Here is a 19,907-nt window from a genome sequence, read left to right on the forward strand (position 1 = left end):
AGTGGCTGCAACCACCATAATGAATCCCGTGTCTCCCGGAACCTGCCCACCGTGGTGTTGAATGTCCGCGCGGCTTGTGTACCATTTACCTAGTTGGTTTCTTTTCACACCTCATTATGCCTGGATGTGCTTGGATAATATTTGATTATTTGCGCATGTTCATACTACATAACAACGAGTCTCTTTGGTGATGATTAGGGCAGTAAGCTGCCCGCCTTTACTTAAAGAGGGGCCTACCTAGTGCGAGATCAAATGCTACCTCTAGGTGCCTCCCGGCCCGGACCCCAATTGCCTCCGGCCGCTGCGCGACAGGCAAGAAGCCCGCCCAGCACCAAAGCGGCTTTTGGTCCCAGTCGGGCAAGCAGCGATGTGACAATGAGGCGACTGGAGCAGACCTCGAACGCATACCAAGGTCACGGTGACGCCGGTCGGGACCTCAGCTTGGCTGGCCCACAAACAAAAGTCACTTTTCCCCCCAAACCGGCTGGCGGGTGACTTCCGAAAGCGAAGGGGTCAAGGCCCCGCTTTAATTGACGAGCCCCGGCACCAGCAGCCGATCCGTCCGTTCCCATTGTGGCTCGCAGGCGGCAGACGGGTCGCCAGACGGTGCCCGCTTGGAGACAGAGCTGCCGCCGAAAAGGCTCGACTGCTCCCTTTTCACCCCCTCCACCCCCCCGTGCTTCCTGCCGCGCGCCCGCCCACAAAGAGGCACCATCCCTCTCTCTTCCATTCTCCCGTCTTCTTTCTCCGTCCCCTTCCCTCCCTTTTCCTGTCCCGTGTTTCTCGCCTCCCGATCTCTCTCTCTCTCTCTCTCTCTCCGCGGAACACTTTTGTCCACCGCGTCAACCAGCCCGGCGCCGTGATCCATCCATCATTGTCAATCAGTTCAACGTCTCTCTCCGACTGCTCTGCTCCCGTCTTTTTCTCGACCCGCAAAATCCATTCGTCGCTGGATTTCCAGCACGACTTGTCCTCGGCGCGACCTCCGGCCTTTTTCGCTTCCAGCTCCGGTTGAGTCGGCCATTATTCGGCACCCCGTCCTTCGCGCCTTCACTTTTATCTTCTTCAACTTCTCCTTTTTTTTTTCCACAAAGCACCATCAGCGACACCAACAACAGCGTCATTGTCATCGTCGTCGCATTTTCAACACCATACATAAACATACAATTATTATTGTCGTCATTGTGCGCATCGTGATTCAAGTCGATTTCCCACCAGCCAAACAAGCATTAATAACAGCAACACCCACCATCCGATCTATCCCGAGCAAACACCCTCTTTACTACATACAGCCCCGTCTGGTCACCGAAGGAAATGTCGTCGGTTGTGAGGTCCACGGCCCTCCGCGCTGGAGGAGCCTGTGTTCGGTGTCGCAAGGGCAAGACCAAGTGTGTGTACGAGAACGGCCGAGCACCCTGCAAGAACTGCGCCAAGGGGATGCACGAATGCTATCTTCCCTCGGAGAGCATGGCTCACGCCCACGGAGGAGTAGCACCGAGCAATCGCCAACAACGACCACGCGAAAGCCTCCCCAATGAACGCATCGTGCCCACGTCTGCTGGCGACCGCGGAGGACCGCCGTCCGTCGGTGCGTCGCGTCACGTTTCTACTACCAACGAAAAGTACGTGCTTTCCTAGTCCTTTTCTTTTATTGTTGTCGTCGTTGTTGTCCTTTTCTCCTTCGACTATTCTGTTTACTACGCACTACACCACTTACCTACACCATCAAAGTCATGATGGCAATCCAAGTGGTTTTGTCTATTGTCTTATCCAACTACCCTTTGCGCGCTTTTCCACTTGGCTTGGTTTCCCCAATTGATCTTCGTCGCCCGGGTTTTTTTTTTGTTCCCACTGTTTGCCAGTCAAGAGAGGTGCTAGACACCTACCTACCTCTCCCCTCCGGCTCGGCTCCCCCTTTGGTGGCCCCGACAAGTTCCCGTCAGTGGACGCAAGCGCCGGAATCAGCGATGCGCGCATTCCGCTATCCGCCCGCCTCCTTCTCGCCAACTGCCCACTCCCAGCAGGCAGTTATTCATCACTGGGCGCACGGCCACCGCCGAGGTGGGCACATGCTGCTGCTGCTGCTGCTCCACGGCGGGGTGGTTGCCTTGGACGCTCCTGCCCGCCTGCCCGCCCGTCCACACCGGAGGCAGAGTGCATTTTCTAGCGCTGCCTCTTCGGAGCAACAAGGATGCACCGTCCCCCGACCCCCCATTTTTTTTTCCTCCGCCGCCCGGCTTCCCATTCTCGAACCGTCTTTGTACCCCATTCCTTCCCATTGCTCGCCTTGCTCCGTGCGCACCTCTCGGCCGCCATTCCGATCTCCTGCCCTTTTCCTGCCCTTTTCCTACCCCCCCCCCTCATTTCCCGGCAGCCCCGTGCACCCCCCTTTCGACACCCATCCTGCAAACGGAGCCAACGGAGGGTTTTTGGTGAGAGGGCTTCAAGGTCACCATTACACATTTTCGCCCAGTTTTAGCACCCCCGCCCCCCGCCGCCGCGTCAGTGCGCGCAGAGGGGCTGCTTTCGGGTTGCCGGCCTTTCCACTTTCCGGCACCGGCATCATTGCCTTGCTCCACATTTGCCCGCCCCGAGGCCCCGATGCGATAAGATAAGCCTCCATCGTCAACAATCAACACCAACAGGAAACATCGCGGGTTGTTCTTTCCCTTAGTGTTTGCAACACCTACCGCCTGTCCTTTGCCCTGCAGGCCACAAACATTTCACTCAATTTGTTCTGCAACACCTTTTTCAGGGTCTGACCACCACCACACCTTTCGTTCATTGACATGGCAAAACTACATGTCTGACAAGCATCTCCATCTGCCACTCATCTATGCCATCTTTCACATTACTATATCTCCCGTTGGCCATTTTACATCACACTTAACCGAAACATGACTAACAAATGTACCTTTCCCAGACTCACCCCCGAACTCCTCCAAGAATGCGAGCGCGTCATCAACAAGACCCTCCCAGCATGTGTCGCCTTCCACAAGCCCTCCTGCCTACAGCAGCTCAAGAATGCGTCGATGGAATGGACCTTGGTTAATGCCCTCCTCACCACAGCCGCTCGCCACTCCCCGGCCATGATTCGACGATATGGAGGACAACTCGGCGGCGCAGGCGCTGCTGAGCACTTTGCCCAGAAGGCCGGTCAACTGGTGATGCAGTCTCTGGCCTCCCCCAGCCTCGCCGATATCCAGGCCCTCTGCCTTCTCGTCATCCACGAATGGGGTTGCAGAGAGGCTGTTCGTGCCTACATTTATCTCGGCCAAGCTGCTCGTATGATCCAGATGTACAGGATTGTCTCCGCCCAGCAGCGAAACTCCGACCCCGACCAGTTTTTGCAGGACGAAAGCTTCCGCCGTACTCTGTGGCTCATCTACATTCTCGACTGCTTCCTTACCAGCAGCCCCGGCCGTCGCCCCGCTCTTTCAACCCACGATGTTGTCGATGTTGCTTTGCCGTGCGCGGATATGAACTTTAACTTTGGCAGCCCTGTTGTTGTTCGAACCATCAGCGGCGCCGCGCCGTCCCACGCGGAGCCCGGTGCTGCTCTCTCGGAGGTTGGCGAGTTTGGTCACATTGTTCTGGCCACTCAAGCTTGGCGAAACGTTGTCGAGATGATGACGACCACCACTCTCGAAACGTTCGACGACGCACGGTGCCTTGGACTGGAGGCCGACATCGATACCCTCCGCCAGTCGCTTCCTCCCCACTTTGCCGATAAGCCCGGCCAGATCAACCTTCACATTACCATGGGCAGTGGCTATACTTACGCCATGATTCACTGTCTCCTCAACTGCGGCACCATCTTTGTCAACCGACGCCGCATCCTACAGGTGGTAACAGACGAAAACTTTACCATCGATGCCTGGCGCATGGCTTCTCACACGCACATGCAAACCGTCGACCGCATCTTTGCCGCTTCCCATAGCATCATCCACTCTCTTCTCGCCCTTGAGCACGGAGCCGACAAGGACATAATGGTGTGCTTCCCGATTTTCATGCTCTTTTCAGCCTTTACCGCCGGCTCAACCGTAGCATACCTTACCCTCAAGGGCCTCGCTCCGTCTACCGTGACCGAATCCGCTAGCAGCATCGTTCGAGACAGCTTGCGCCTCTGCCAGGATGGATCCGAGTCGTGGCCCCTGGTTACGCCCTGGGCTCGTCATCTCACAGTTATGTCCAAGGTCTTGCGCGATATGAAGGTACTGGGCCGTGACCGTGAAGCGCGCGAAGACAGCCGCGCCACGATGCACGCTACTTCCCCTCACATTAAGGATGACATCGCCACGCCTCCCGACAACACCAACCCTGAAGCCATGGAGTTCGATACCGTCCAGCCCAATAGCACCGCTCCTGGGTCGCAGCCACCCAATGCTGCTTCACCCGGGCTTCCCACTCCGACCATCGAGGGAGCAGGTGGTAGCGAAGTTGGCGAAACCCCGCTCGTTAGACGTCCCGGCATCACCACTATTAACGGTGGATCGGTCGGCGCGGTGGATACCAGGGTTGCAACGACTAGCCCGCCGCCGCACGCGACACCGGTGCTGCAGCATCAGCAGATGAAGGTGGACTCGCCCAGCGCGCAATCATCGGTCTCGAACCAGGGAGTGGCCAACGCCCAGGGAGCGAGTGTTCCTCCTGGAGGCGCGGATGCTGTGGACATGACGGCTAATGAACTATGCCAGGCATTCGAGAGGCAGTTGTTGGAGTTGGATGATTTGGCTGCCTTTATGGGTGGCGGTGTTTGAAGCCGTCAGTCGAGGTTGATCTTTGCGGGATTTGTATGATACGATGAGGTGATGGACTTGCCTGTGTCATTATGATGATGATTTGAGTGGTGCTAGTCGATGGCATTCTCTGAGTACTTGGCTTCTCTGCCTCTGTTTCTTTTGTCTTTCTTCTTCTACCTGTTCGGGATCAGAACTGTTGTAGGGCGGATTGGCGGCATTGTCTGCAACGGACGGAACGATTGCGTTGTGTGGTTTCGGTCAGTCAGTGACATGACCCCGTAAATTCGGGTGGTATTGGCTTGGTCTGGTTTGGTTTGGTTTGGTATGGTTGGTTGGTTGGTGTTACCGGAGTTTTGATGACGCTTCTGTCGTCACTGTTGATCATCACGGGAGAATGCTCTTTTGGCCTTTGGGTTCTTTTGCTCGCTTGTCGTTCCAAGTTTGTATCTGATTCTGCTTAGTTATTATTTTTGCGAAGATAGGACTTGTATGTCCACTTGTCTCGTTTATTAGCGATTGCCATATTCATGAAAGGATAAAGAAGACTGTTTACGCTGCTTGGTTGTTTGGTTCTCTCTCTCTGCTATTGTTGCATGGTCGATGGATCCGATGCCGTCGTGTTTGGAAAACGTTGTCCACAGCCGCATTAGAAGATGTCTGTCACAAAATCAGTATGTGAAATGTATGAACAACGCTCGACACGACCGGATATATTGAGCCGACCGATGCCTTGCATGCATGGAAGTCATGCTCTCTCTGGGACAACTACCGGATATAATGGATTGACATTGCTGCGAGAACGAACGAACGATCAGCGGTTTTTGGCGCCGGGTACCTTTCTCCATGACTGCAAAACTCCACGTGCAGATAAGACAAAGACAGACAATGGGCACGATGCTACACGTGTACACGCACGCACGCACGCACGCCGGCATCCGAATTGCCGGCTCCACTCACATTTTGTGACCAGATTTATTACACTAGTGTAGTGTACACTACAACAACTCGGCTGGGGATAGAACTTGAGCAATGGTTGTTTGTTTCCGGGTGGCAAAAGGAACATTAATCTTTGGTACGTATGAGAAAATGAGAGATGGCTGGTTTATTGCGTTTTTAGCTGAGGGTTTCTGTCTGTCTGCGCCGCAACATGATGATGATGGTGGTGGTGGTGGTGGTGGTGACGGTGACGGTGTGGTGGTGGCTTACTAACCTCATCCCTCCCATGGCGCTCACTCAACATTGGATCCTACTACCTACATTATATATACGGTTCGTCGTTTTTATACACTCTTGGTACGGTACTGAATGGGGTGCAAAACCTGAGGTGATGAGATGAGTAAGTCCATTTCTTGGCATGTATCGAAATTTTGATTTCTTTTTTTTTTTTTTTTTTTGTTGAAGCTCCAGTTTTTGGTTCATGATTCATGATTCATGAATGAATCGTCAACACACACACACACACACATAAAGTACAAGATAAGGAACGGATCCCGTCACGCAGTCAGGTATGTACGGTAAGAACACATCCGAGGCAATGTTGTAACCCTCAAGGCAGACAAAGACAAGACCCCGCCGGGATCTCGGCTTTCGGTACTTGTAGCGGTATACATACCTAGTGCATGGGCAGTCTAGTTTAGTGTAAATGGTGGGGTCGAACCCCAGATGTTTGTTTCGTTTTGTTTCGTTTTGTGTGTGGCAAGAAGCTGAGGAAATCACGAAGGCTGGTGCGGGCCCCGCGCTGGATACGTACGTACCTACGTAAGCTTCTGCCGGGGGGAGAAAAAAAAAAGGTTAAATGTTGTGAACTCCGCCGTTAGTGTGACTAGTAACAAAAAGACAGGCTGCTACAAAAAGGCGTGACGGTTATGACGGCAAGAAATCCTGGTTTTCTGTAGGGTGGAAGTATCACGCTAACTCCCGTCTGGTTTATCCCCGGCAGAGAAGTGTAGATAAGGTATAAGCGACGCCGGGCCGAGACCGAGGTGGTGGCGGCGGGCGGAGAACCTGGAATTTTTTTTTTTTTTTTTTTATGAATTTTTTTACACTACAGTACACTCTCGGAGATCAGATCCCGCCCGGGACGTGTGGGGGAATTTCCACAATTTAGTGTTTGACTCGCACACTTACCTTGTACGTACCTTGTTACTGTTTCTATATACAAAGAGAAATGCAACGATTGGAATACTTTTTTTTTTTTTTTTGTTGAGGCCAAGTCTCGCATCGTAAGCTTTCGCCGACACAAGCCGATGTTCATCTTTGTGTCGTCTGCAGTAATAAGAACATTGTCGCGAGAGACGATGTTGGCTGCTGTATCGAGTGTTGCTGTTGTGAGTGTGCCATTTGAGAATTGGAAGTTGGACCAGCCTGCTGAAGACTTTCCATTTTGGAGAAGTTGAGCGTGACGGTGACATCAGAGCCATCTGCAGCCGCTTCGCTGCGTGGCTGGCACCTGAAGCGGTGCTCACAGTTACACCACCACCACCACAAGATTTGTAATTCGGCTTCAAAGACGCCTTTGGGTGATAATTTATCCAGGGCAGGGCAGCCCCCTTGGTTGTTCTGACGCCTACCATACCTACTATCCCAAAGAGGGCAGGCGTGCAGATTCGTGCGTGGACGGCGTGCACGATGGAACGAGATCTCACACCAGCCGCGCTAACAAATAACAAAAGGCTAAAAAGCAAAGCCGATGACACGGCGGCTGACCGGCACCGGCGCGCCCCCCCTCCCCTCTCTCTCTCTGCAGGTCTCAACGGGAAAAAGGAATCTCGAACTCGCGTCCTGAACCATTCGTTCGGCATGATCGACTGGCCGTGAGTGGTCAGAATGTCTTTTTTGGCCAGCCGCTTGTCATCGGCACCAATGCCGATGCCGGTGCTCGGCTTATGTGTAAGTAGTGAACAGTCACTAACAAACGTTACATGGAGGGATGTGGGGACGGAATGTGGGACACCACCACCACCACCGCCTGCAGTGAGTGAGGGAGAGAGAGGGAGTCGTCTACGCTAAGCTTTCCCAGCTGACAGGGTTCATTCATGGAGCACTTGACTCAAGTGGTGCTGCAGGTTACACTACATGACTCTACCAAATTGAAGCTAGTGGGAGTCAGTGAGGAGAAGGAAAGAAAGGAAGGAAGGAAAGTGTGTCGATCGCTTGCCTTTTCTGGGCTCTGAGATTACGATGGAACTGGGGAAGAAAAGGCAAGACATGGTCAGTGGCCGAGATAGGCAAACAACGAGGACGGGGAGAAGAGATTTCTAGATAACGGGGGAGTATTGCATCTGTAGATATCTCGGCTAGGTATATGGATGTGGTCGTCCCCCTCATCCATCGGTTCATCCCATCCTCTTTCTTTCCCTCTGTCTTGTCTTTTTTTCCGTCTGAACGCCTGACGAACTCCAGGTCCCAAGTATACTCAGACGTGGGGACTCGTTCATCTTGTATTCACCGATCCTCACCTTGCGACTACCTACCTATTACACCGACAACCATCCACAGCGACCTTACTCTCCATATGTTTTAGACACCTGATTACCGTGACCGCCGCGACAAGGCGTCTACTTACACCGATACCTACTTAGCCTCCGTTACGACATCAACCTACATACACCGATACCGATTCCAGAGTCCATAATGGCGTCCCCCGACACCGAAAAGGCGGGCTCACCCGGACACGGCTTGGGTGGAATGGACCACTCCCACCAATACACCGAAAACAACGGGATGAATACCATCATTGACGAAAATGGCCACGAACAACCACCGCACCATGGCATGTCAATTGGAAAGTACGTCAAGACGCGATTTACGACACTCAAGCCGGCGATGCGACCGGCGCCCAACCCGATCAGGCTGTTGAGGATGATTACGGGGCGGCAGTGGGCTTTCTTTGGGGTTGCTTTCTTTGCTTGGGTTAGTTTTTGTTGTTATCATTTCCATCACCGCTTCGTCCATCATCATCATCGCCATCTCTACATACCCCACAATGATTTCAGCCCCCATGCATTGTCAACACTTCCATTCCCATGTCATCAGCTTACATCCCTCATCCACACTTACTATATCAAATTACCACTAACACTAAACCTTGCTCAATGCAGACATGGGACGCCTTTGACTTCTTCACCGTCTCCCTCACTGTGGAAGAGCTCGCCAAGGACTTTGGCAAGACCAACACGGACATTACCTGGGGCATCACACTGGTGCTCATGCTGCGCTCCATTGGCGCCATCTCGTTCGGCATTGCGGCCGATCGGTACGGAAGGAAGTGGCCATTTGTGGTTAACAATTTGCTTTTTATTGTTCTGGAGCTGGTAAGTTTCCCCCTCTTTTTTTTTATTTATTTTCTTAGGTATCTTCCTTAGACACATTGCCCCCCTTGGTGGAACCGAATTGTCATGATGACGATGACGATGAGGGGTCCGATATGCGAAGGGTCCGAAGAAATGGAAGAGGCGGAACAAAGTGATGTCATGGCGCCATGACATGTTGTTGTTCCTGGATGATCCCCCGCAATTCCGTCTCGGGAGCAACCGAATGTCATGACTTGGCTTCACTTGGCAATCAATGCAATGCCTGTGGCGTGTCTGGTTGGGAACTAGGGAACGACGCAGCCAAGACTGCGCCCAGAAAACCCCCGTGGACATCGCTTGGCTTCGTGGCTTTCTCTTGCATCTAAGCGAAGAGGCATCTTTTTCTCCTTGGAGAAAAGTTTGTTTGGTTGTCTGTCCTTTTTCAGTCTGTTGAGGGGGAGATGGGATGGGGTCTTGGCTTTGTCAATCTCTCATTTCACCGTCATGGATGCCACCATCACCATCATCACTATGCTAGCAATGGCTTGACGCACATCCACTAACATGACCACTACCATTAGGGCACCGCCTTTTCGCAAACCTACTCCCAATTCCTCGCTTGCCGCGCCCTCTTCGGCATCGCCATGGGTGGTCTCTACGGCAACGCGGCCGCCACCGCCCTCGAAGACTTGCCCCCCGCCGCCCGCGGCTTGATGTCAGGCCTCTTGCAACAAGGTTACGCCTTCGGTTACCTTTTGGCAACCGCCTTTGCCCGCGGTCTGGTCAACACCACCTCGCACGGCTGGCGTCCGCTCTTCTGGTTCGGCGCTTGCCCGCCCGTCTTGATTATCGCCTTGAGACTGCTGCTCCCCGAGACGGAGATTTACGAGCAACATGCTTCTGTGCGACGCACTGCGCGCGCTAACGGTCACAACAAGGGTGGCGTCAGCGCAACTTTCCTGCGGGAGGGCAAGGTCGCCATCAAGAAGCACTGGCTCATTCTGATCTACCTTGTCTTGCTCATGGCCGGATTCAACTTCATGTCCCACGGCTCCCAAGACTTGTACCCCACCATGCTCCGCTCGCAATACTCGTTCAGCGCCAACGCCGTGACAGTCACCCAAGTCGTCGCCAACCTCGGCGCCATGTCGGGCGGCATCATTGTCGGCTTTGCCTCGCAGATCTTTGGTCGCCGCATTTCCATCATTGTCATGTGCATCATCGGCGGCGCCTTGCTATACCCGTACACTTTCATTTCGTCCAAGAGGCTCATCGCCGCCGCCTTCTTTGAGCAATTCGCTGTTCAGGGAGCTTGGGGTGTTATCCCAATTCATTTGATGGAACTGTCTCCGGGAGCATTCAGGACGTTTGTGGTGGGTACTTCGTACCAGCTTGGCAACCTGGTGTCGAGCGCTAGTTCGACCATTGAAAGTACCATTGGCGAACGGTTCCCTCTCGAAAATGGCGGCGGAAACGTGGGGTACGAGTACGGTAAAGTTATCTGTATCTTTATGGGGTGTGTGTATGTCTATACGATTCTCCTGACGTTCGTGGGGCCCGAGTACCTGGGACGCAGCTTTGATGTGAGCGAGGATGAGGATGTAAGGGAGGTGGCGGGCGAGGAAGTAGTGAGGGGGGCTGTTATTGCGAGTCACATGCATGGACATGGACACGGAGGGGATGCGGAGGGGAGTGGAAGTGGAAGTGAGGGTGGGGAAGGGGTTGGTGGGAAGGCGCAGGGAAAGGAGGTGGAGGTGGCTTAGGACGCTTATCTTTGGGTTTTTCCTTATTGAGCTGAGGTGTTGGGGACGAAAAAAAAGGGGTTTTGATGGCATGTGTGATGAAGGAAGCGAGCGCTTTAACGATGTGGATTTATGATAGTTTGGATATACCTTATGAATTTATGATTGATTGACGTTATAGATTGATATGGATTTTGGATAACAAACCGCCTACTGTTTTTGCCAATGATGTGATTGACTTATTGCGTGATTCTTCTATTGGCCTCGCTCGTTGGATAACAGTCATACCTTCAAGGTTTTATTTGTTTGGGGAACGGGCCTATGGAGCAGAATATTGTGGAAGAGTTTCGTAGTGTAAAGCGAGAGAAAAGGTATTAGCATTTATTTGGAATACCACTTAGCTAATTCACAGTATGGGGAATCGCCTGCAACGGTTGTTTTGGTAGGTGGCGGTGTTTACTTACTTTTATTAAACCGTACTATGGGATTGGACTGACGGAGCGCTCCAGAAAAGAGATTCCCCTCCTCCTCCATTTTCTGCTCTATGTAAGGAGGATATACGGAGTACATATCATACTTTTACAGTCGGAACCTACCTACCGACTTACCTCTACATGATGAGCTGGTCACAAATAGCTGCCGGTCATAGTATTTCACTTGTCAGGCCGTAATTTCACTTGAATCTCCGTAACTCCATCGACTCGAGGCACTAGTAGTGAGCTGGTTCGCATGTCAGACATACTACCCGCAACGATTAGTCGGGTTATTATCGGTTCCATGGCCATCTCGGCCGATGAAAGTCGATCATGGCATAAACTAATGCACAACAACAAACATGTAATGCAGCATTCCGCGACCTTTATTTGAAGCAGTCCCGTCCACCTTTTCTTTTCTCCAAAAAGCAATCGCAATCTCACGCCTTAACCAAGCCCTTCTCCAGCGTCTGCACCATGACCGACCCATCCTCCATCCCAAAGTAAGCCGCCACCGGCTTCTGCGCACCCCCGCTCTCCACCTCTAACCCGCTCTTTCCATAAAACAATCCATGCTCCGCCACGCCCGGAATCTCAATCAACCGTCTCGCCAGCCCATCCACCGTCCACACGCCCTCCTCCCCTTCTTGCTTTCCCTCTGGCAGTTCCGTCAACAACGGCTTAAACACCGCATCCACGATCCTCAATCCATTATCCGTGACGCACGCGCCCGCCTTGCCCGGTAGGCCCGACCGCACCTGGGCGCTTAGACTCCCCAGTCTCTCGAGCTCACCCAACACCTGCGGCACCGCCATGGGGAACACCTCGATAGGGATTCCCTTCTTCCACGCCGTGCCCAAGTGAGCGCTAATCTTGCGCGAGTCCGCGACGCAGACGAACTTGCGCGCGGCGGTGGCGACGAGCTTTTCTTGCAGGAGACAGGCGCCGCCGCCTTTGATGAGGTTCAGGCAAGGGTCGACTTCGTCGGCGCCGTCGAAGCACACGTCGAGCGCGTGGCCTGGGGATAGGTCGGAGATGTAACCCAGGCGAAAACCGGCGGCTTGGATGAGGTCGCGGGATTGGTCGCCCGTTGGGTAGAAGGTCATGGGGGAGGTGATGGTGGCGCCGAGCTTGGAGATGACGTCGACGACGTGGATGACGGTGGAGCCGGAGCCGATGCCGATGTGTCGGTAGGTGGGGGAGAGGTGCTCGGTTACGGCGCGGTTGGCGGCGAGGAATTTGGACTTTTCGATGAGCTGGGCGACGGATGCATCGGGGGCGGAAGAGGGGGTGGTGGACATTTTGGCGGTGCTTGTGTGGCTGGGGGGTGTTAGTGAGAGTGAGATGAGGAAGGAGAGTGAAGGGGGGAGAGGGAGATACTAACAGGTTCCTGTGTGGCTGGGTGGTAAAAGTGTTAGGGAGGGCTGTTTGTTTATCTTTGTCAGTGATATATGTGGTGGTTGATGACATGTCAGATGTGAGATTGTGAGTGGTTGTGAGAGACTTGAGAAGAAAGGTGGGGATGACTCGTGATGGGGCAATGGGTATGACTCAGTGGGTTTGATGTGATGATCAACTTACCGGCTTGGTGGACAATGGTAGTCCGAAGAGGCGCTGGTGTTGAAGGGTTGACTTTGAAGTTGGCGGCGGCGGCGGCGGCGGCTGAGTGGAAGGCGGGCCCTGGTTGGTGAACACAACGAGCAGCAGCAGCAGACCAGGAACGACGAGGTATAAAGGACGTGACTCGATGGGGGTTCATGGACATGGTGGTGTTGATCTTGAAATCCAAAACTGCCGGAACAAGGAGAGCCAAATAAAATGCACCCCTAACCCTGATCGGCGAAAAGATTTGAGCAGTTCGGCGGGTTTTCAAGACAATGTCGTTGAAAATTACAGAGGTCCCTGATTGGCCGGGTGATGTCACACGAACCGGACAGGCGGATGAGGCGGGGTTGCGACGCCGAACCGGAGGGGTTTGTGTTTGGTGCTTATCGATAAGCAGCAGAGCAATGCACTAACAATTTCACCGCGACTTTCTTTCTCCATTTCATTTTGTTTCATTTTATTTTGGTTTATTTTGTTCCATTTCTCTGCCATCCAGGATTCATCTTCATCGGCAACAACATCAACCGCCAACCCTCGAAACCGCCATCAGTGCTGGAACCGGAAATCCAACCTCTTGTTCCCCTTGTCGGTCGTGGTCGCCAAATACTCGAGCCTCTCCTCCGTCGTCATGGCCTCCCACTTGCGCGCCTTCTGCTTGTTGCGGAACAGGTAATACGCCTTGACGAGGACATACAGGGCAATGTTCATACAGCAGATAGCCAGCAGCTGCTTGTTGGCACGCCTGTACAGCGGCGCATCATCTTATAAGTACTTTAGCATCCTGTTCTCAACGAGGAATCGAAACAACAACTCACCCTTGCGATAAATATTCGAACTCACAATCCCCCCGCCTGCACAAACATGTTATAACAAGCCGCCGACACCGTCCTCGACCGAACCGTGTTCGAGTTCCTGCTGTTCCACCCGACCTGAATGGGATGGGCATTCGGATACCCAAGCAGCAACGTCGTCACTGCGTAAATCACCCACCGATTCACGCCTGTCGTGTCGACGCTGTTGAGGTAGATGAGGAAAGGCAAAGCCCAGACCTGCCCCGATGCCGCGATCAGCGTCAGCTCGTTGAAGATCTCCCCGAGATAGGTGATGCCGAGCATGGTGATCATGTGTATGACGGTGTAGGGGATGGTGAGCAAGTTGGCTTGGAAGGTGTCAAAGTGCAGCCCCCTGAGAGTGAGGGTTAGGTATTGGCCTATAGGCGTCATGGGCATCTGGAAGACGAGGCCCAAGATGTAGATGGGCCTTTTGTCTCTTGTCAGCATCATTCATTCCAAGTGGAAGAGTGGATGACTAGGGGTACAGGAAGGGAGGAAAGGGACATACCAGAGATCAAAGTCTTTGAGACTCTGCCAGAGAAGTCTCGGCGTAATGGGCTCACGGTTATGCATGTCGCTCTTGCTCGGGTCTTCGCGGATCACGCGATTGACAATGATCTTCTCTTCCTTCTCGGTAAACCACCCGTTTTTGCCGCGGAACCAGCTGGCGGTGTGACAGGGACCGGCGGGCATGAGGACAAAGGCGAAGATGCCAATGACGAGTGTCATGAGGCCCTATCAATATATCAGTCAGTGGTCATCACCACCTAGAGGTACTCACACGCCATCCACTAAGCAGGCAATAACTCACCTCAATCAAAAACAACCACCTCCACCCCGCATGTCCCTGTACGCCCCTCATATGCAACAACCCATACGCCAACAGCGCGCTCGCAATATCCGCAATGCTCATGGCCGTCCAAAAGAACCCCAGTCTCAGACTCAGCTCATGGTGCTTGTAAAAGTAGCTGAGGTACAAAATCACATCGGGGATGAAGCCGCCCTGGAGGATACCGAGCAAGGCACGGCAGGCAAGGAACGATGTTCGCCCCTGAAGCCAGAACTGAGCGGTGGCGACGATGGACCACAAAACCATTTGCGAGGGAATCCACCGGTCGGGACCCATCCACTTGGAGACGAGCTGCGAGGGAAGTTCGGCGCAGAGGAAGGCTAGTTTGAAGATGGAGTTGCCTAGGTTGTAGTCTGTGCCATGGGTTAGCAGCCGTCTGGGTGGGTGTTGAGTCAGGGGTCCAAAGAAAAGTACAAAAAGACAAACACACCATTCGTCGTCATATGCAAATCCCCCAAGAAATTATCCGTCAACGCCTGCCCGATATTCGCCCGGTCCAGCTCCAGCGCCATGAACATGATGCACGCCCATACCATGATGCGCCAATCAATCTTGCGGATGAGCCGGTGCTCTTCGCCCCATGTCCAGCGCTCGAGGGGGTCGAACCGGTGGATGTTTTCCCTTTCCATCCGAATCGTTGTCAGCAACTGACCATCCAGCAGAAGCAAGACAGAAAACACAGGAACAAACTTACCAGTCCGGCCGCGGTTGGTACTTCTCTGCTGTATCTGGGTCGTCAAACACGGAAACCTGCGTGGCGATGGCAGTGGGATCATAGGACCTGGCTCGTTGAAACCAGAAGCGGCGCTCGGCAACTGCTACACCTAAAGGAGGAATGGAAGACAGGGTTTCGGAAGAGACATTGATTTTGGAGCCTTTGGACTCGGTTGCTGAGATGGTCCCGTCTGCTGAGGGAGAGATACCGCCCTTTGTGATGACTGTTGCCATGGTTGTTGTTCACTGGCCTGATCAGGTGTCTGATGAGCAGCGGACTTGGTCCCTGTCTCAAGGAGAGAGAAGAAATGGGATTCGAATACAAGTCTCACGGTGGTAGCACCCTATATCAAAGACTTGGGGACCTAAGCTTCGCGGGAACATGGAAGTCTATATGAGTCCAGACATCTGAGCGGCACCAGGGCAACGATTTCGACATGGCGATAGAGCTGCACACCATCATGGAGAGATACATACAATGCAGCACCAAGCACGACGTCGTAGCCAGCTTCCGCAATGCGTAGGTACAACTCTCATGGGCGGTTGCCACGGGCACGCCCAACCGTCAACTGAAGTGCTCGAAGGGACTCATACACGGTACTTCCACACGTCCAAGATGAGCTTTGATGCATCGTTCGCTACATCACAACACGGTTACAAGCTCTCGGCGCCATGGCATCAAGCATCCAAAGAAGACTTAGAGGCATTTGAACAACGACGCAACAAGTAGTGTGGAGGTCTGGCCCAGCGCCACGGGTTGTTAGACCGTGTAGACGTGATCCTTGGCTGGAATGAGGTTGGCGTGGGAGGCGATAAGGGTCTGCAACTCTGCAATAACATCTACTGAATGGGAGATAAGTCCGAACTCTGGACCAAGCCTTGAATACCATTCCACTGCTCCAGCCAAAGGGTTCGTGGGGTGGTAGGCTTGAGCCTCACGGACGAAGTGCGTGGAAGGTTTCAACCAGATGCCTGGTCTGAACGCTCTGGACACCGGAATATCTCGTTTTTGCCATATCCAGCGCGATAGTAGGCGAGCTGAAGACGTCAATAAGGGTCCAGCACCAGTTTATTCAATGCCAAGCACAGAGTCCTTCACCTCAAGGCGAGTGTCTTAACACCATCTTTGACACTCAAACGGCATCGCATTCTTGGAAAGAAAGCACGATTTGCGCAAGTCTAAGAACCCTCAAAGCAGCTGATGATAACGGAGGCAATTGAAGGTCAATATCGCGGGGTTCCTTCATCGTCGCGTGGGGGGACGGGTAGTTATTGGCGATTCGCCAGGTGGTGATGGCGTGCTGGTGTTGACGTGCTCGACCCTGACTTTGACGCGAATGACAAAGGCGACGCAGTCATTGGTCAATTCGATTATCGCGACAGCAACCTATATGGTACGGAATTTCGGCACCCCTCCTTACCAACCTGAGGAAAGATCTAAGCATCAAAGTACACTAATTGTTGACTGAGATAAGTGTGTCTTTGGCAGTCGTACCCGTATCCACGCCTTCTGGCCGACACGAGGATGCCAAAACGACCGACCCAACCAAGCTTTCTCCTCAACACCGGTGCGGGATAGACCCAATTTGGTTGTTACACCACAACCGCTGCGAATACACGCCAAGATTCACGACATTGTCGGTCTGATGTTGAAATTCACTACACCCTCATTCGGCATTTCCCCGCACATATGGCACCGATACGGCTAGCGGATACCGATCGCGGCATCACAAAAGGTGCTATTCACGAACAGTTGAAGCGCCGAAGGCATGTCGACACCAACTCGCCATATCTCGTCATGCATTTGATCGATGTGATTGGCGTCACAAAGCTGTTAGATAATAATCTCACTACGAATAACAGAGATAACCCTCTCTTTGAAACGCAGAGATCACGAACAATGCATGCACAACATAGCATGTGGTCTACCGGGCTTCGAAAATATGCCTGAACCAGATGATCATCTATATAAGAGGTTGACTGATAGGCCGTCAATATGAGTTCTTGTTCTTCACTCAGGCCAGTTACATCCCACACCCACTTCCCTTTGATACATCAACACTTGCAACCAAAACACCACCATGGCTCCTTCCGCTGTCGAGGCCGTCCAAACCACCATCAACGTCAAGAACCAAGCTACTCAGCAGTCTGCTCCTACCCAGCACGCCCAACACGTTGAGCCCCTCAAGCTTTCTGGCATTCTTGACCAGTATGAGCACTTCGACGTGACTCCCATCATCGGCCGCGAGTTCCCCAAGGCCGACCTGGTCGAGTGGCTCAATGCTCCCAACTCTGATGAGCTCCTTCGTGATCTCGCCATTACCAGTATGTTTCTCCCATTTCCCCTTGATTACTTCCCCCCACCCTCATTCCCTTCCCTTTGTCAGTTGTCTGCCCACTAAACCTCATACCCCTTGCAGTCTCCCGCCGCGGCGTCGTCTTCTTCCGCGCCCAGCACTCCCTAACCAACGATCTCCAAAAACAACTCATCCTCCGCCTCGGCGCCCTGACCGGCCGCCCGCCGACCTCCGGCCTCCACATCCACCCCATCCTCAACTCGGAGCGCGAACTCGGCGGCAACGATCCGGAAATCTCCACCATCAGCTCCATCCAACATCGGAAATTCTACAATCACTCTTCCGAGGACGAAGAACAACTGTCTCCCAAAAAGCAGTACACGGCCCAATGGCACTCCGACATTGCCTTTGAGCCCGTTCCTGCTGACTATACCAGTCTGCGCCTGGTGCAGCTTCCGAAAACAGGCGGCGACACCCTCTGGGCCTCGGGGTACGAGATTTACGATCGCATCTCGGAGCCGTACCAGAAGTTTCTGGAGGGGTTGACGGTTACGTTTCAGCAGCCGGGGTTCAATCGGACGGCGGAGAGGATCGGGTTCAAGATTTACGAGAAGCCGAGGGGCGCCCCGGAGAATGTGGGGAGTGAGCTGAAGGCGGTGCATCCTGTCGTCAGGACAAATCCCGTTACCGGATGGAAGAGCGTGTTCCCCGTGGGAGGCCATGTGAAGCATGTGAATGGGGTGACGAAGGAGGAGAGTGATAGGTTGTTGGAGTGGTTTTTGGAGCTGTTGCAGAAGAATCACGATTTGCAGGTGCGGTTTAGGTGGACGGGGGAGAATGATATTGGTGAGTCTTTCCGATCAGATCCAGGCGGTACTAAGATGTGGGAAAGAATGAAAAGGGAAACTAACGGTGGATGGAACAGCCATCTGGGATAATAGGAGTGTCTTCCACACTGCTACTTTCGACTATGACGGGTACGGCGAGCGGTTCGGTAACCGCACGGTTGGATTGGGCGAGAGGCCGTATCTTGATCCGCAGAGTACTAGTAGACGGGAGGGATTGGCGGCGGCGGGTGAGCTGGCTTGAGGCTGACCGCGCAAGACTTCATTCTTGTACTTTGTGTTAAATTCCCGACAACAGATCTTGCCGTTCAAACTCAACATGCCTCACGCAACCGTTTTTTTTGTTCTTTCAGGTAGTCGCCCAACGAGACTAACAAAACGAACTATTAAGGTACCTAGCGTAAGGTCGATGTTTGTCCGTCCAGCCTCGGCTGGGCTGGGTCATGCACCTCACAGAAACCAACTGCCTTTGCCTCTTCCAGAGCCTTGTCCTTTCAACTACATATCACCAAAGCAATCAACAACCTAATCGACATACGGTCGGGAACAGCTGAGCCATCAAGATGGCCCCGACCTCTTGGGACCTCGTCGACAACGAGATTGTAAGAACTAGGTAGGTAGGTATTGATTCATGCTGTCAAGACATGCGGCCCGACCTCTTATGTCCGTTGCTCGCGGCCAGCGTTATGTCCTCTGTTCACTAACAGGAGGCCATAGTGGTCGGCCTCCGAGATTTACGAAGTCGGCTTCACTGCGATGGTTGAAAGCCTTTCAAGTGCCCAGAACCCGACTGCGGCAAACCCTTTAGAACAACCTACAAAAGGGCCATTTTCACCAGGCATAGAGGTACAAAGCAAGAACACAATCCCGAAAGCGCCGATGATAGTTGGGTTGGTGTTGCCAGTGGTGATGGTTAAGTTGGCGTGAACAGCGCCCGCTTTTGCTCTCAACTACCAGCGACATTATGGCGCCTCCCAAGTCGGTCGCAAACCAGAGCGACGAGACACCTTACATCACCGCCCCAGTTGACGTCAACCAGCTGCAGCCATTGTGGCATCCGCAGTTCCAATGGTACCACGACCCAGTCGCAAACAATCCCACATCGACAAGCAACAACAACTCAACGTTGGTTATGGCGGGATACCCCCAGCCCCTTATGCGGGATTCCACAACCTGGCCACGGTTCGCAACACCATCGCAGAGATCCCTCAACAGTCAGGCAACGCAGACTTCTCTTTCTCCTTTTATATTCCGGGAGCCACGGGCTGGGTCAACGACATAGGGGTGCAACCCGTACTTGTGAAACGGCACTGGTGGGTTGGCTACCATTTTAACGTCGCGTTGTTGCATCCTGCGATAGGCGGGTGTCAACGTCCCTGTCTGTATGTCATCTCTGTATCCACGTCCTCCTTTATCTCCTGCCTATGCTGCCAAGGGCATACTGCTCCGCGGCTCCCTTCGAGCCGTGGGTAGGTATACACCAGAGGGTGAGGGGGCTGGCTGGCAATAAAACC

General features: G+C 53.3%; 5 protein-coding genes across 5 annotated transcripts; 3 read left to right on the top strand and 2 right to left on the bottom strand.

Annotated features, from left to right (window-relative positions):
- Positions 1-1,314: 1,314 nt before the first annotated feature.
- B0T23DRAFT_327823 (uncharacterized protein) lies at positions 1,315-4,760 on the top strand (the record flags this gene model as incomplete). Its single annotated transcript, XM_062835647.1, has 2 exons — positions 1,315-1,622; positions 2,924-4,760. The coding sequence occupies 2 exons, from the start codon at positions 1,315-1,317 to the stop codon at positions 4,758-4,760; spliced, it is 2,145 nt and encodes a 714-aa protein (XP_062687883.1).
- Positions 4,761-8,228: 3,468 nt separating this feature from the next.
- Positions 8,229-10,845, top strand: B0T23DRAFT_55400 (major facilitator superfamily domain-containing protein). The gene is made up of 3 exons (XM_062841447.1): positions 8,229-8,654; positions 8,843-9,055; positions 9,616-10,845. The coding sequence occupies exons 1-3, from the start codon at positions 8,376-8,378 to the stop codon at positions 10,795-10,797; spliced, it is 1,674 nt and encodes a 557-aa protein (XP_062687884.1). The 5' UTR covers positions 8,229-8,375; the 3' UTR covers positions 10,798-10,845.
- Positions 10,846-11,414: 569 nt separating this feature from the next.
- Positions 11,415-12,603, bottom strand: B0T23DRAFT_391065 (ribose 5-phosphate isomerase A-domain-containing protein). Its single transcript, XM_062837914.1, has one exon. It carries the CDS (start codon positions 12,548-12,550, stop codon positions 11,690-11,692), a length of 861 nt encoding a protein of 286 aa, XP_062687885.1. The 5' UTR covers positions 12,551-12,603; the 3' UTR covers positions 11,415-11,689.
- Positions 12,604-13,162: 559 nt separating this feature from the next.
- B0T23DRAFT_437061 (major facilitator superfamily domain-containing protein) lies at positions 13,163-15,485 on the bottom strand (the record flags this gene model as incomplete). The annotated part of the gene is made up of 6 exons (XM_062840605.1): positions 13,163-13,596; positions 13,695-14,114; positions 14,196-14,422; positions 14,499-14,890; positions 14,968-15,158; positions 15,232-15,485. 6 exons carry the CDS (start codon positions 15,483-15,485, stop codon positions 13,401-13,403), a joined length of 1,680 nt encoding a protein of 559 aa, XP_062687886.1. The 3' UTR covers positions 13,163-13,400.
- A 1,661-nt stretch (positions 15,486-17,146) lies between these two features.
- B0T23DRAFT_55443 (uncharacterized protein) lies at positions 17,147-18,700 on the top strand. Its single transcript, XM_062841448.1, has 3 exons — positions 17,147-17,576; positions 17,672-18,394; positions 18,474-18,700. The coding sequence occupies exons 1-3, from the start codon at positions 17,333-17,335 to the stop codon at positions 18,635-18,637; spliced, it is 1,131 nt and encodes a 376-aa protein (XP_062687887.1). The 5' UTR covers positions 17,147-17,332; the 3' UTR covers positions 18,638-18,700.
- The last annotated feature ends 1,207 nt before the right edge of the window (positions 18,701-19,907 follow it).

The sequence above is a fragment of the Neurospora hispaniola genome (assembly GCF_033458365.1).
Source record: "Neurospora hispaniola strain FGSC 10403 chromosome Unknown B0T23scaffold_13, whole genome shotgun sequence".
Classification (NCBI taxonomy): Eukaryota; Fungi; Ascomycota; class Sordariomycetes; order Sordariales; family Sordariaceae; genus Neurospora; species Neurospora hispaniola.

Excerpts from the sequence above, each read along its gene's own strand:
- B0T23DRAFT_55400 (XM_062841447.1), top strand. The coding sequence starts at position 8,376 with ATGGCGTCCCCCGACACCGAAAAGGCGGGCTCACCCGGACACGGCTTG. Across the intron at positions 8,655-8,842 it reads GGGTTGCTTTCTTTGCTTGG|ACATGGGACGCCTTTGACTT; the intron begins GTTAGTTTTTGT and ends TGCTCAATGCAG. Across the intron at positions 9,056-9,615 it reads TTTTTATTGTTCTGGAGCTG|GGCACCGCCTTTTCGCAAAC; the intron begins GTAAGTTTCCCC and ends CACTACCATTAG.
- B0T23DRAFT_391065 (XM_062837914.1), bottom strand. The coding sequence starts at position 12,550 with ATGTCCACCACCCCCTCTTCCGCCCCCGATGCATCCGTCGCCCAGCTC.
- B0T23DRAFT_55443 (XM_062841448.1), top strand. The coding sequence starts at position 17,333 with ATGGCTCCTTCCGCTGTCGAGGCCGTCCAAACCACCATCAACGTCAAG. Across the intron at positions 17,577-17,671 it reads TCGTGATCTCGCCATTACCA|TCTCCCGCCGCGGCGTCGTC; the intron begins GTATGTTTCTCC and ends TACCCCTTGCAG. Across the intron at positions 18,395-18,473 it reads GACGGGGGAGAATGATATTG|CCATCTGGGATAATAGGAGT; the intron begins GTGAGTCTTTCC and ends TGGATGGAACAG.